This window comes from Heliangelus exortis, chromosome 1 (genome assembly GCF_036169615.1).
Source record: "Heliangelus exortis chromosome 1, bHelExo1.hap1, whole genome shotgun sequence".
Taxonomy (NCBI): domain Eukaryota; kingdom Metazoa; phylum Chordata; class Aves; order Apodiformes; family Trochilidae; genus Heliangelus; species Heliangelus exortis.
This window is the reverse complement of record NC_092422.1, coordinates 157,445,521-157,461,019: the sequence shown is the minus strand read 5'-3', so window position 1 is coordinate 157,461,019 and position 15,499 is coordinate 157,445,521. Positions and strand designations below refer to the sequence as shown.

Sequence of the window (15,499 nt, the reverse complement as noted above, 5' to 3'; positions counted from 1 at the left end):
GGTGATCAGGGCTATAATCTTTTCATCAGAAAAACTGGATTCCTTAGACTATCCTAATCTGATCAGCTGTACTGTCAGTAATGAAAGGTCACATTTAGGATTTATAGATAGCTGAAACTAATGGAAACAGTTGTCTCCAGGCTACTGCTTAATATGAAAGCAGCTCTAGAAAAGGAATAATGCATTCTTTAAATTTGCCTCAGGACTCCCCAAAGACCATGGGCAGTAACTCTTTAAGATATTCTGAAGCTATTTCACACTCTGATGACACATACCTATATAGAGGACAACACAGCATATTTAACAGTACACCTAAATTTTGCACAGCAGCATAGGACATGAAACAAGGGTGACTGTAAAACAACACACTAGGTTATTCTTGATGTTTGCTTCCATAAGGTGTCACTTCCAGAAACTGCAGACAGACAAATGAAGCCTGGACTATAAAAAAGAGACAGTGTCTGACCTGGTTTATGTAAGCATGAATCCTGAATAACTCTCAAAACGACCTGCAGCATTGTTTTGGACTTAGCCAGACACTTCACCTAACTGGGATCTTAGTGCTTAGCTTTCTGTTTATTAAGATACCTGTCTTTCCACTCTTTCTTAACATTGAGCAGGCTATTATTACAGAAGCACAATGTGTCCATGCTGGAGGTCATCTCTACTCCCTTGCTGCTACTCTGGGCAACCACCTCTCCTTAGCGAAAGGAGAACGCCAAGGCAGGACACCACACAGACTACAGGAGTGAATTGATACAACCTCATCTACAGTCCCAGGAAGACAGTGGGAAGCACCACACTGCCTCCAGAATGCATTTCCTAAAGTTTCTGTGACAGACATAGATAGCCATGCTAAAATCCAAGTTACCTTCATAAAACCGGATCTTGTCCCTTAGGATCACCATGCCTTTTGTGAGCAGCTGATTCTGTAAATAAAATATAGACTACCTTTACTCAATTCTGTACTTCCCTACAGCCATCATATTTCACATTTTGCTTGTTCTTCTTACAGTAAAGGGGCTCTTTTATTTTAATGATCAATCATCAAAAGATTCCTCCTGTGTCCATCTTGTTTAAATCACTTGGGACACTTGCCAAATGATGATGTAATCACCTCCTGCTTTCAGGATACAGCACGTATTCTGTGGGGAAGAAAGTGCTTCTCAAACTTCAAATGGCTGACCCACAGAGCATGCACTGGCTTAGAGAAGCAGAAAGAGTATTGCTTCAATAGACAGTGTATACTTGCTACTAAATGTCCTTTCTATTACTGTACTACAATGAACTTAGGATGTTTGCTCAGGAGTTTAAGTTTTAGGCTACTTAGAGAATATCTGAAGTGTACTGAAAGACAGCAATGCCACACAGAAAAACAATGACAGCCCCAGCCAGGGCTTTTTCTATCTAACTGTGTGTGTATATATATACTTATATTTTTATATATATATATATATATCTAAAAAATCTCATTAGCCCATAAATGAAGAAATCCAGAGAAATCAGTGGACATTTCTGAATGGTTTCAAGGGGCTCCAGATTAGCATTTACAGTGACTGAAATGATTTTGCTCAGTAACACATAACAAAATCTGATTTAAATGAAAGAAAACACATGCCTACCTGTAGATACTCGGTGAAAAAGGATCCCAGTTCTGTTTTCAATAATTGCCTGTATTAAAAAGAATAAGAAAAGGATCTGTGTAATCAGCAAATTGTATTAGCTGTGTACTGCATGGAAAAAAGGAAGTCACTAACAGAAAAATATTTTCATATGAGCACAGAGCCTAACTACAGGGTCAGTGATACCAAGACTCCCAAACAGCATTTCTGTGTGTTGAGAAGCATGTACTGTGCTTTTAGATGACTCAGTAGCATGAATACATATGAAATTAAGAAATATATATGAAAAGAAATTAAGATTTGATAAAAAGAGGAAGCTTTCCATCCTGTATCTAACCCTTTTAAAAAACACTCAAGTTGTCCTGTTGTGCCAGGGCTTCACTGGCACCTAAAGCTGCAGACACAGAGGAACTTCTAGCTCTCTCTGCTCATCCATGGGTGAGCCAAAAAAAAATGAGCACATGATTTTGCTAATGCCTTCAGAGACAATTCATCCTTGTCCTGCATAGGGCTGAAAAAAGAACTGTGACAAAATATTTAGAAAAAAATCTAAAGCAGGATACTGATCTGCAGTTTGTTGCAGGCATGAAACTTGGTCAGTTTTCATTGAAACAGACACAATCTTCCAATCAGGAGACCCATGACTGGGTCATGGCTGAAGTTCTACATGGTTTCAATTAAAACACTGGTAGGAATTTAACAGCTTAGCTCTGGCTCTCGTGATTTCTCTACACTAAAACTTACAGAGCCATCCCAGAGAACAAACCAAACTCAAATGCAAAAAAATACCCACAAGCAACCCTCAAATTCAGAAACTGAATTCAATCCAATCTATGAGCCCATTTGTATCCAGGTTAAATTCATTACACTGTTAAAGAACTGTATGTCATTTAGGTTTCACACTTTGAATGCCAGACTTATTTCTTTGCACTCAGATGGCTGTTTAGATGCATAAATGAGAGCTCAGACCTTATAAAAATGTAGCCCCATCTGGGTTTTCTGAACATTTGCAAATCTGGCCTGAAGCTCTTTTGAAAACCTGTCCCTGTGTAATCACCTCAGATCTGATGAAGAAATGAGGTCAAATTCAGCTTAAAATCTGAGCACCCACTTCAATTAGTGTAGTTATGTAAATTATACATTGGTAGCATGTTATCATCTGTCCCTTTGGGTTATGTTTTTAAATAACAAATAACTAATTAATGAAATTATTCAACTAGTAAACAAATACACATTGGGTTTTAAAACTCAAGGATATCCCTACACTCCACAAAAAAGTCTGGAGGAGTTGCATCTCATGTTTTTAACTCCAGATGCTTCAGCACATCCTCTTGAGACCTTCTGAAAGTTCAGGGAAAGGAGAACCAGGTCAGTCCTTAGGACACCAAAATACAGTCTTATTTATTTATCTTCAAGCACATGTCCACACTGACATCAAAGCACCCTGTGGAAACACTCCAGGCATAAATGACAAAGAAAATAAGCAAAAGGAACAGGGTTTTCAGATGCTTCTAAGCATCAAAATCCTTTTCTGCTATAGACCTAAATAATTTGTACAAAATAGCTACAGAAAAAAAAACAAACTATCAAAAGGTGAACTCAGGCTTTAGCCATTTGTCTCTTACTGCCATAAGTGGCCACTGAATGGCTAATCCCCTGGGTATGCTGTTGCAACATGTGGGAGGTGACCACCCTTGCAAAGAGTTGAGAGTCCATCCTCAATGGCACTTATTGACAAGCCTTCGTGGAAGTTAAAAACCACCTCCCCTAAAGACTGACAGAATCTTAAAGCATCTTAGTATGTCAATGAGTACATGGATACTTATAGCTAAATTGTGCCACGTTCCCTCAAAGGGGAAATTAACTGTCCAAGTGGTCTGATTTTTTTCTGGATCACAAGCGATGGCACTAAAGTTTTTTCTTTGAACACAGATAGATAAATCATTTTTAGGTTAAAATAACAAGAAAGTTACAGTTTTGAATTTTTCTATGACAGAGAACTTATTCCCAGATACCTCTTCATGCCATTGTTTTAAAAAGCACTGATAATTTATGCTGACAGGTTTTACTTAATTTGCTACCCTTTCCCCTGTCTAGCAGATTTTTAAAGTCTAGTCCTGGATTCCTCATAGTCTTGCAAATACCTTCTCTTTTCATATTTTATGTTCTACTGATAATTCCTGGCATTTTGGCAAGAAATACAAAATTATGTTCTACTTACCAATAATTAGCCCTCAGATAAAACTAAATCCCACCACATTTCCATTTTTTCAACTGTGAATGAACTGAACAACCAGCCTGTAGTTAATTATATGCACTGGACTGTATCACACCAAGCAGCACTGTGGCTACATTAGCATTTCTGTTTACAGGCTGGAAGAGGAACTGACAGCACAGTTGATACATCTTGCTCTTTGAATTCCCAATAATACAGATACTTCACACTGCTTAATTAATTTCTCATAAAATAGTGAGGCCCTCAGGCCGTATCAGAACACTGGTGTTTGATGTTCTCGGTGCCCATATTCATTTAAGAGAATTCCACAACAAAACTGTATCCAAGAAATTGTGTGTACTTTTTTTCCATCCTTGCTTATGACAAAAAAACAGTTAGGTTGCCACCTGTCAGATCCTGGATAATTTAGATTACTGAATAACCTTATCTGGATATGTGGACATCATGGTGGAATCCAGGTAAAAATCTGATTACACCTAAAAGATATCCCTGGTCAGACAGCAGACCTCATTTCAAACACACCTGGTTTTTAAGCCAGTCATTTTCCACCCTTATGAAGTATATAATTGGTATGAGGTCTTCATTGCCTCTTTAATGACTTCATAAATTAAGATGATCATATAAATTCACATAAAAAACGTTAAAATAGCTCCTGTATATTTTGCATCTTCCTGCTGTCACTTCTTTGGCTCATTTTGAAATGAACTCTTGCAACATTATTCAGAATGGAAAGCTCAACACTGTATAGGATCTGTTAAAGTTAAACCAAATGGAAAAAAGTGCATGTACTGGATCTGAACTCTTGCTACAAAAGAGGAAATGCCACTAAAATGTGCTTTGTTTGCATCAAATCAATTTCCTAAACCTCAGAAAAGAGGCAGCTATAAATATGTATTAGCTTTAATACAGGACATCCTGCTTCCACTGTGTTTCCCTTCCCTTCTTTTTCTTTCTTGATTTACAAGTGGTGTAAATAAACACTTTGAAGTGACATACGGTGCATGAAACGACAAAGGAAAAAGCTCTGTGTGATCACACACACACATCAAGAGAAATACTAAACAGTAAGTATATACATACAGATTTTTGTTACCTGACTTCTGAATCAATTTCCTATTAATTCACCTAGTAAGGGATCAGAAAAAGTAACGTACAGGCCATGCACTGGTGATACTGCCAGTTACTGGAGCATCATCTCACCACCTACTGGATGTCATTAGCTTTAGCAGAGTTATTCAGGAGTTAAAGCAACATGAAAGAGGCTGAAGTCAACACAACTATTTTATTAGTAGTAGGGCTTCTGAGTGCTACATGACTCGGTATCTAAGGCCACTTTCTAATGACAGAGGAATGCAAGAACAGTGTCAAAGAGTGCTGATGTAAATGAGTGGAACCTTTATAAGCAAACCTAGAAGAAAAGTAAATGGCACTGTTGAGATTTTTACCCACTGATGTTTTCTTAAATAATCTGTGCATATATAATCAAAGAAGCAAGATGTGTGTTCATGAAGGGTAGCTACACATTTTTGTTTGCCCATATGTGGAACAGACGTGATATTCCCAAGCCAAAATGATGGTGTGCTAATACTGCAGGCATGACCTAACTGTTCAAATATTTACACTTGTTCTGTGACTCAACTAGGATATTCCAGGTTTGATTATGAAAAGTATCCTAAAACCTGCTCTAATTAAGGTGGTAAAATAAAATAACCTCTTTTACTGTCCTGTAACTGAGAAAAAAATTTTCATTTACCTTAGCACTTCCACACTCAGATTCTGCCCATTGGAACTAAAGGCTATTTGTTGCTTTTTACTTGTGTACTTGTGGGAAAAATGCATCTATAGCAACTGTAAGGCAAATATACTCTTGCTCCACTTCTGAGTTCATGCTTATGAATCAGGTATTTTTTCCATTCAGTAACAGTATCAACCCAAGGAAAGTTATTTTGAATTAAAGAACAATAGTAGAAAGATACTTTTGGTTTGTGTCATATCAGCAACTTTTTAGCTGAATTTAAGTGAAGAAAAAGGGCTTTGGTTGCAAATAGTCAGAAGGCCCTAAAACTTTATTGACTGTGGTTGGCAGTAAAACGAAGCACATAGCAGGAGTGCAGTAGCTTCTGGAAAGAGGCCCTGGCTGGAAGTGTTACCAGGAATGTTTAGAAAACACAACACTCATGCTCTCCTCTAGAGAAAGATCTTTGGGCTCTTGTGTCCTCTTTGCCACTCAGTTGTCTCACCTTAGCTCTTTTTTATGAATGAAGCAAGAAGGACACACAAGCTAGAAGTTTCACAAAAACAAACTTGGAGTTGTCACCGAGAGGATGGACATTTTTGGCAATAACTAGAAGGCCAAATCAAAGGCAAGAGGGAAAAACCTCAATCCAGCAGCAGACAAGAACCAGTCTTGAAGCCTATGCTGCATCTCACCAAATGCTTGCTTATTCCATGGGAATTACACTGCTGATGCCTTGTTTACAAGAGAAGATTTCTAGGTCCATCTAGATTTCACAAGATTTTGTCCATCAGCTCAGGTCTAAGTCATCAAGCGTTGCTCTCCCTGAAGCAGAGCAAAACTGAACTGATCAGCCAAGATAACTGACAAAAAGAAATGGGTCTATCAAGTGGTGGCAAACCCATCATGAAGTGGAAAAAAAAATCATTCTATCTGTAGTCAGCTTGCCTGTTCAGCTGCCTAGAATGTTCAGAAAAATTAATCACAAATACATTAGCATGCATCATCAAGATCCAGAGTTTATACCCAGATAAATTAAATATCTGGCCAAAATTCACAAAAAAATCTCTTTGCCTCTCTCTCTCTCTCTCTCTCTCTCTCTCTATCTCTATTGCTCTGCCTATCTACCTTTCTCTCTCTCTCTCTCTATCTCCATCTCTCTGTCTATCTACCTCTCTCTCTCTCTGTTCTATGTGTTGGTTCATAGAAGATTATATATGTCTCTGTCACATCAGTAGATAATATTTTATCTTTTGTCCCTCACCAGCAGATGAACATCCTGAGGCAAATGCACTGGGCCAGGAAATCTCAGCTCACAGCTACCCCTTTTTTGTCATTCAGGTAAAGCTGAAGAATTCTAACTGCACTTACAGTAATAATGATCAACCATTATTCCAATAACTAATTCAAAATGATTGATGGATCATGCTAACTGACAACCATCCTAGAAAAGCTATTCTTTGTATGTCATTTTCTCCCCAGAGAAGTAAGAAATAACTGGAGAATGAATTTCTTTTCATTTCAAAAACAGAGAGAGACAGAGAGAGAGAGGGGGAAAAAGAGAGATTGCAGGTCAAATGTCATTCACATGGACTTCTTGGAAGTCATTTCCCCAAATAAAGGAATCAGAGTGAGCCAGCTATCCAGACTGGGAAACAGATAGGGACAGACAGACCCATAAGATCTGGATATTCTGTGGATTTTGTCAGACTCCAGTGCCTGGATAGAGTGGGAATAAGCAGTAAGGACAAGGGAATAACTGAAGCTCTTATCTGAAAACAGAGGGAATGTAATAAGCTGTCTTTTCTAAGTGCTGCATCTTTTCCACTGTTTATTCTTCAAAGCATTGGGACAAATTTATGAAAGGAAATCTGCTACCTTGCCCTTGTCAGTGAAAGAGGGTTTAGTAAGTAATAACGTGTGCTAGAAAAAGTAGTAAAAAATAAGGTGCTATGAATCCAGGTATCAGCTTACTTCTTGGTAAGCTTCTTTGCAATTTTAACTTAAATAACTCAAATGGTAGGATTTTCACCTTCTCTTTTTTATCTTCTGATGGGAAAAAAAACTTTGCATCATACATCACACTGGTCTATGTTTAGTCTATTGTGAACAGTATCATCACAGTGTGACAAAGAAACAGAAACCATAAACTGCTTTACTAAGGTCCCTGTACTGACAAGACAGCTTTATAACATCTACCCCATATTCAACCTGTGTAGAAGAAGCAGCTAGATGTAAGCTATATAAGATATAAGGGACCACCAGGCAGACCACCTTTCCTTGCTGTGTCACACTGAGTACTTGGAGGCTTTACATCCTCCACAGATGCAAAAGAAACACTTCAGACCTAAGCCTGGCACCCATGGAAATGTCAGCACCATTGCAGTTGCACAGGGCTGCTTTACTAGAGGGGTCCAGGTTTTCCCTTCCTTAGTTTCAGTCCAGGACATCAAGACAGACTCTGAAATAATCCATCCTCCTCACAGCTAAATCTCTCCTCTGCAGAAGGAGGAACACTTGCAATGCAGTGAGGTGCTGACAGCAACAGCTATGCACTGCAGCCAAATTGACTGTACTGGTTGGAACTACCACTGGGGAAAAACCCTGTAATCCTGCTGCAGAAGCTTTGAAGTGCAAGTGTTAGCAATCAGTACTGTGCACACTCGCTCATAACACCTTGAATGGAGTTGGTCTCTTACCTGACTCCTTCATTGAGGTTGTAAAGTTCATGGTCTGGGAGACCTTTACGCTGGAACACTGCTATTACTCCATTGTGGATACTGAAAGAGGACATAAAGAGACATTGCACTGATTACACTTTAGAAGGTTATCACTTCCACAGGAAGCATAATATCTCTGCTTAGACATTTCAGGACGTTTTAAAAGTCTCAGACGACTTCAGGTACCTCACCCCAGATACCTTACAGGGACTTATTGGCTAGACAACATATGATATATTTGAAAATTGGTTCTTTTTTATTCAAATCAACTCAGTAGCTTTAACAGTTGCACATCTGAAATCGGTAATTCAAGAAAACTTAGGCTTATGTATTTAGTTACTCTATATTAAGCATATTAAGTATAACTTTAATATATTCATATATTAAATACATTGTCTCTATGGCTCACCCCAGAGACAATTATCAGCTTCAATCTGAGATCAGTGACCATATTCCTGGCATTACTGGTGTATTATTTGTCTGAGCAAGTCTATGGTTACTTGGATTCTTTATCAACAAATCAACATGTATCCAGGCTGGACACCATACCGTAAGTATAACCCACAAATACAGCATGCCTTTACTACAATGTAATCTCAAGAACAGTTAGGTCTTTTTAGAAAAAAAAAACAAAGCCAACAAAAAACTCAATACTGGACAATACAAATTCTAAATAAATTTTACTGATCTCTCATGTCTTTTCAACAATAGTAAAGGGGCAACTGGTTACAAAGACTGCTTCCTGTTACCATTTACTCATTTCTCAAAGATTTACACTCTTCCTTCAGCTAAAGAAAAACCAAGGCTGTGCTGAAAGAACAGATCTAGAGTTTCTAAGGCAGTGCAAGAGGCAGTGATGTGCTCAGCATAGTCCAACCATCTGTTCTTCAAAAATGTTCCCTTTTCATTTTCATTGCCATTAGTAACTGTTCTGCAAGCAGATGTTGCTTAGAGGTGGTGACTTTCTGCTGCAATTAGATGCAACCAAAGACAGGACCGAGGCCTAAAAATTGTCCAGTTCAAGTGAAAGTCACATGAGCAATGCGGTCACTACCTTGGGGACTCCCAAGGGTCACTCCCTCCCTTACTCCCACTCACTTGGCTGGTGCAAGGCCAACAGCCACACAAATTCTAGGATATTGAATGGCAAGAATCTGCCCAGGGATTCTGGCAACCCACATGCTTAGCAGGGATGCTTACTAGTCCCATGGACTTAACAAGACCACACCTCAAAGGGCTACTGAAATGAGCATGTGCTTCAAGATGAAGCCTGAAATGCTCCTGAAATATACCTGACACAATTAGTGTGATGACACCTCTGCCTAAATCACTGAGCTCAGTTTATAGAGACACAGAATCATAGAATTGGCTGGGTTGGAAAGGACCTCAGAAATCATCAAGTCCAACCCTTGATCCACTACCACTGCAGTTACCAGACCATGGCACTGAGTGCCACATCCAGCTCTTCCTAAATATTGCCAGGGATGGAGAATCCGCCACTTCCCTGGGCAGCCCATTCCAATGTCTGATCACTCTCTCAGTAAAGAAATTCTTTCTAATGTCCAACCTAAACCTCCCCTGGCACAACTTGAGACCGTGCCCTCTTGTCTTGCTGAGAGTTGCCTGGGAAAAGAGACCAACCCCCACCTGGCTCCAACCTCCTTTCAGGGAATTGTAGAGAGTGATGAGGTCTCCTCTGAGCCTCCTCTTCTCCAGGCTGAACAGCCCCAGTTCGCTCAGACTCTCCTCATAGGATCTGTGCTCGAGTCCCTTCACCAGCCTGGTTGCCCTCCTTTGGACCTGTTCGAGGACCTCAATATCCTTCCTAAACTGAGGGGCCCAGAACTGGACACAGTACTCGAGGTGTGGCCTCACCAGTGCTGAGTACAGGGGCTGAGTTCTGAGGGCAAGGGTAAAGAAATGCCAGTGGAAGGTGAGACCGAACCTCTTCTAGCACTAGCAGAAGGGAGTAGAAATTCCTTCTCTTTCCTCAACCCAGTACCACCTTTTATAGCCTCACAGCTTTGACTCCAAAAGTTAAGAAGACTCACATGGTCACTCCATCTGTCCACTCACCCCCACTCCTCCACTCTTGGAACAGCTTGGCAACTTCTACCACCTTTAACTACAGAGTGAAAGTCCCCAGAACACAAAGGTCTTTTACATTTCAGCTAGGATAGAAGGAGCATCTTTTAATGACCCAGAACATACTCCAGAGTGAGGTCAGCCTTTATTCAACATGCAGATGCCTTCGCTTTCCAACACTAACACACATCTGCTTGTAGTCCTGCTACTCAGTTTCTAATATGGCTGTTTTTACTCAAATGACCATTCCTACCACTGGCAGTAACTTACGACTTGATTTTTGCCTGCCTCTTTCATCCCACATGTAAAATAAAGATGATGAGACTCAGCTGATGACTCCATTCAAGGGTCTTTAAGATATATTTATGAAAATTGTAACAAAAGCAGTATAATTATCAATAGCAGTATTACATGCCATTGTCACTCATTTTTTCTTATCCCCTCACCCCTAATAATTACAAAGATAAAATACAGACTTGGGCATGAGGCTCTTCCTATCCTATTCTATGTTGCACTTGAGAAGAGGAGATGACACCTTAGGGCTTATTTCTATAAAAAGCACAAGGCAGAAGTCATCCTGCTCTGTAGCATCTTCCTGGGTACTCTCAAACTGGATGCTGACACCCATCCAGCACTCAGCAGGACTGAGGAACAGCAACAAGCCACAGAGGTGCTCAGGAGGTATATTTGGGGGCCATCAGCTTGGAAGCTCAACCCTAAAACATCTAATGAAAAGATCTTCCAAAGATCAGTTGGTACATCATGAACTTCCCTCCTGGGGATCTGTTTTAACCAGTGACTCTGAAACATCACCTTTCAAAGCCTGGCAGCTGACCTCCCCCTGCTCACACTGTACAGGATTCTGATACAATGGAGAAACTTCAGACCTCTGGAAAGCAAAGAAGGACCAGATTTATCTGTCCCAGGTACCAGGATTTGCAGTTGCCCTTGTACAGAAGAGCTAAAGATGATACCTGTTTCTAAGGTCTGCAGAGGGAGGATGTCTGATTCCTACTGGTGGATGAGCTTTCTCAGCTCAGGGCCAGATCCATCCATATGTGGCTGCTCCCACTGCAATGCACTCAACATTAAACCTTGGTAGAACATGGTAGGACAACCCCTTTCACTGTTTGCTCAGAGCAGAGGACTGGGCTGGAAGGTAAAACTGCTGCTATTTACTGAAAGATTCAAAATGCAAGCACAAAACAACACCAAACAGCAAAGGAATGCACTATGAGAAAAGCTCAACCACATACACCTGTGGAAAGGGGAAATTAAAAGTAGGAGGTGAAAGATATGACCCACCGTGGAGAAATGCACAAGCACATCAAAATAGGAACCATGATTATGCTCCTCCCTCTTTTGTTCCTTTGGTGAATCTCTGAGGACATTAAGCACCCACTTGCTGCCCTGCCCCCCCTCCCATTAGTGTCTCTCTTCTTTAAACCCATGTGCACAGACATACACATTCATGATCTAACCCAGCTTATTTTGGCTGGCTTGAACAGACACACTCAATTTACCATTACTTGAAAATTGGCAGCTAAATGTCTCTGGTATACAGGGAAGCGACTTGGGTATTTTAATATTATGAGTAATATGTGAAGTACGATTAATGTAGTGGATAAAACAAGCAGTCTTTACACGCTCTTCTGATTCGGAAATGAACTTTGCAATGTTCCCTGCCAGCCTTCTGCACAGAAGAATGACTAAATATCTCTCCTAGAAGCCAGCATGCTTTCCCTGCTTCTCTCTGGCACTCATATCTAAATGAGGGGGAGGTATTCTCTTTCCAGCTTAACAGATCCATTATTATAATTCCTCAAAGAAATAAGAGAGAAGCAGCTTTTTTAACAAGAGCTTAAGGGGACAGGTTATAAGCACAGAAGTTATTGCTCGTGTAGAAGAGCTGTACCTACATACAACATCCTAATGGTGATCTTTTCATCTGTCTAGGATCTCCTTTGCAGTGTGGGACAACTGCCTTGTCTGGGAAACAAGTCTTGGCCCTGCTACGTTGACCAGCAGCATGCAGGCATGTGGTCACCAGGAGGGCATGGAGATCTGCCCCTCAACTCTTGCTCAAGAGGCAGCAAAGGAGCTGGAGTAACAGCGATGCTATCACTGGCATAAGCCGCTGTCAAGATAATAAAAAGCTGGCTTGTATCTTCTTAGTTACTCTAAGCTAATAAAAAAACCAAACACAATCCCTGCTTAAATCAAAGTAATGCTATGGTTTCTAAGACAAATGATTGCTTAAAAGGCTTTAGTCAGAGTGGTACAACCTTTTATTGTAAAGAAAATCTGAGCTGCTGCATATACACAGAAGTCCTGCAAGATGTTTGAAGTGGGTGGATCACCTTTTCTTGTGTCTGTGACCAGCTGCCACTGAGACTTAAGACAATAATGTATTTAATTAAGCCTACATTCTAATACTTAACTTGAATTAGAAATTACTTGCAAACTCTCTTCTGTGACTCTTCTACAACATGGGAGTTAATAATGGGTGCATTCATATACTGACATTACTCTGAACGCCTTCATTGTGGTTGCTGTGTGTATAAACGGGTGCTCAAGGTGCACAAGAACAAAGCAGTACAGAGGAGACAGAAAATAAACCAAGACACCAAAAAAAAAAAAAAAAAAGTCATCTCCTGAATTGTCCATGCTCAGTACTGATTAAGGTTTCAGCCTCCAATCAAGACCAGACCTTACACTGTATGTCCAGGGTTACAAATATTTCTTGTTTGCTGTATTGTACCAACAGCCACATTTTCCACAGAAGCACAGATGTAGCCTCCCACTCCTGCATCACTGCATTCTCCTGCTTAAGGCAATGAGCAGTTTCTAACAATCCCCCCAGCACTATCTTCTGCTGGAACAAAGGGGACCTGGCCACAGTGTACCTTTGAAACAAGCTAGAATCACCCTCATACTACAAGAAAAGGTAAATCTTAGAGTACAGGACTATGGCATTTCTTGAAAGCACACCACCGTTCATTAGCCAACACCTCAGCTGGTAAGAACTGGGGTAAATTGCTGTGGCAATTAGCTTGAATCCAAGCACTAAGACAAATTGTGCAGGCAGCTTTCCATAAAAACATATGCCATGGGTCACCCTCGGTCTGAAGATAATGGCTAGGAGAAGACATTTTGAGAGATGAACAGCAGAGCAGATAGAAGCCTGGGAGGAGGCTTCTCAGAGGTCAGTGGGTAGGCAGAAAAGAAAGATGCATGGCTAGAGCAGGCTGGCTGTAGGAGGAGAAATCAGGACTGGAAAACTGCAGAGTAGGTTTTGCACTTCTTTTTTGCTTTTTTTTTTGCTTTTTTTTTTTTGGTGTGGGGGGGGTTGCCCTCAGAATTAAGAAAAAATGTCAGCTGGCTCAAGCAATGTACTCATCTATCACACAGTTGACACAGATTGCTGTTGATTGCCCCCAAAAAACTGCCTATAACACAGAAGGCACTTGTAGCAAAAAGAATCAACACAAAACGCCAGCAAAAATTCACCTCTTTGGAAAGACTACTCATACTACATTCACCTAATCCTGCAGAGAAGGTGGCAGCTCCAGGAATTTCTATTCAGCCACCCGGAACTGGGGGAATGGCAGCTCCAGCACACACAGCCCAGATCCTCCCCACTGTTTGCTTTACAGCAAAGGGATCTGGAAGGTGTAAACCCCTAGAGCACAATGCTGGATGTTTGCTGACAGCACTCCCAACCAGCCTGACAGTGCAAGAGCCAAGAGGGAGAGGGTGAAGGTTTACTATTCTGATTTTTGCATAATAGAAACCACTTCCTAAGTAGCTTAAAATACCATGAAAACATACATTTCCCTTGAGGTGCTACTTGTCCACCCAGACACCAATGCCTTTGGTGAGTGGGAGACTGGCTCCCCCCAGCACTGAAGTACCACCCCTTGTCTTTCATTGACATTTTTAAGAAACCAAGAAGGAAAAACTAGTGTCATTAAAACACTTCCTTCTGACAGGTCAGAAACAGTTTGTCCACAGCACTGAGGAACAACTGCAAAATTGAGTCTCTGAATATCTGACGTGTTTGCTTTGACTGTGGCCCTGGTCCTTGCAGCTTGGTGTTTCCTGGCAAATCAGGAAACACCTGGAGCATTCCTGGAGCAGCCCATGTTTTCATTTGGTCACAGCATGCAGGTGATCTCAGTCCTCTGAAACAAGTCACTAGCTTTACTTGCAAATAGCAATGCTGTGTGAATAATCCCACCCTGCAAGTGCTGGGTAGTTAAAGGCAACATTTTAATTTTTAAAAGACTGATTTAGGGCTCCTTTCCTCTAGGCAGTTATGGCCTATAATAATGGCCAATAACTGACCTGATATACTTGCATCAAAACCTCCTTGAAGACACTCCAGCTCCAGAAAAAAACATCATTTTTCTGAATTAGCTTAATCCAACTGGGAGGAGCCCATTTTCAGCACAGCATCAGTCCAGCTGCAACTCCACAGGCCTTCTGTGATGCCCTGACCCTTTAAAAGCAAGCATGCAGCTGCTACTTCACTTACAGTTCTGAAATTTCTACCCAAGGTAAAGCAGTGTGGGAAGAGGCACAGGCTACAATTACACACTGGATCATACAAAAGAAAATAAACTGGTCTGCAAAACTCCTTCTTCAAAGACTTCTAGAGGCATTAGTTCACGGACTATAGTAACTATAAACACCACTTGTAAGTACAAAGAAGATGAGACAGACAGATGAAGGGACTTCCCTGAAGTGCTACCAAGCATTAATATCTCTAAAAAAGTGTAGGACTAAAGAGATTTTTTTATTCCAATTATACCTGCATTCAAGCAAGTATAACTGTGTCTGGAGGCCTATGGGGAGCTGCAATTCTCCACTACCACCACTTTCTACTACTGTAGTCAAGGCTGGTACATACTCAATGCTGCAGTGGTGGTTTCAACAGCTGGGAAGTTCCCTTCACTACTCCATCCCTCCTCCCCACCCTGTAGCTCAGCTCTCTCTGCCTTCCATGCACACACATGGCTGAATGCTCCAAGGAGAGCTCCCAGAAAAGGGTCAGGAAAAAGAAGGCAATCCTCAAACAGGAAGAAGTATTTAAAAATCT

The 15,499-nt window shown here is 40.8% G+C and overlaps 1 protein-coding gene across 4 annotated transcripts in view; it reads right to left on the bottom strand.

The window, feature by feature from the left end:
* PRR5 (proline rich 5) overlaps positions 1-15,499 on the bottom strand; it is a 92,842-nt gene that overhangs the window by 34,070 nt on the left and 43,273 nt on the right. For all 4 annotated transcript variants that reach the window (XM_071733284.1, XM_071733285.1, XM_071733286.1 and 1 more), the window contains 3 exons: positions 8,293-8,373; positions 1,623-1,671; positions 872-929 (listed from right to left, as the gene is read on the bottom strand). In XM_071733284.1, the coding sequence (XP_071589385.1) occupies positions 872-929; positions 1,623-1,671; positions 8,293-8,373 (188 nt within the window). The remainder of the gene's footprint in view (positions 1-871; positions 930-1,622; positions 1,672-8,292; positions 8,374-15,499) is intronic.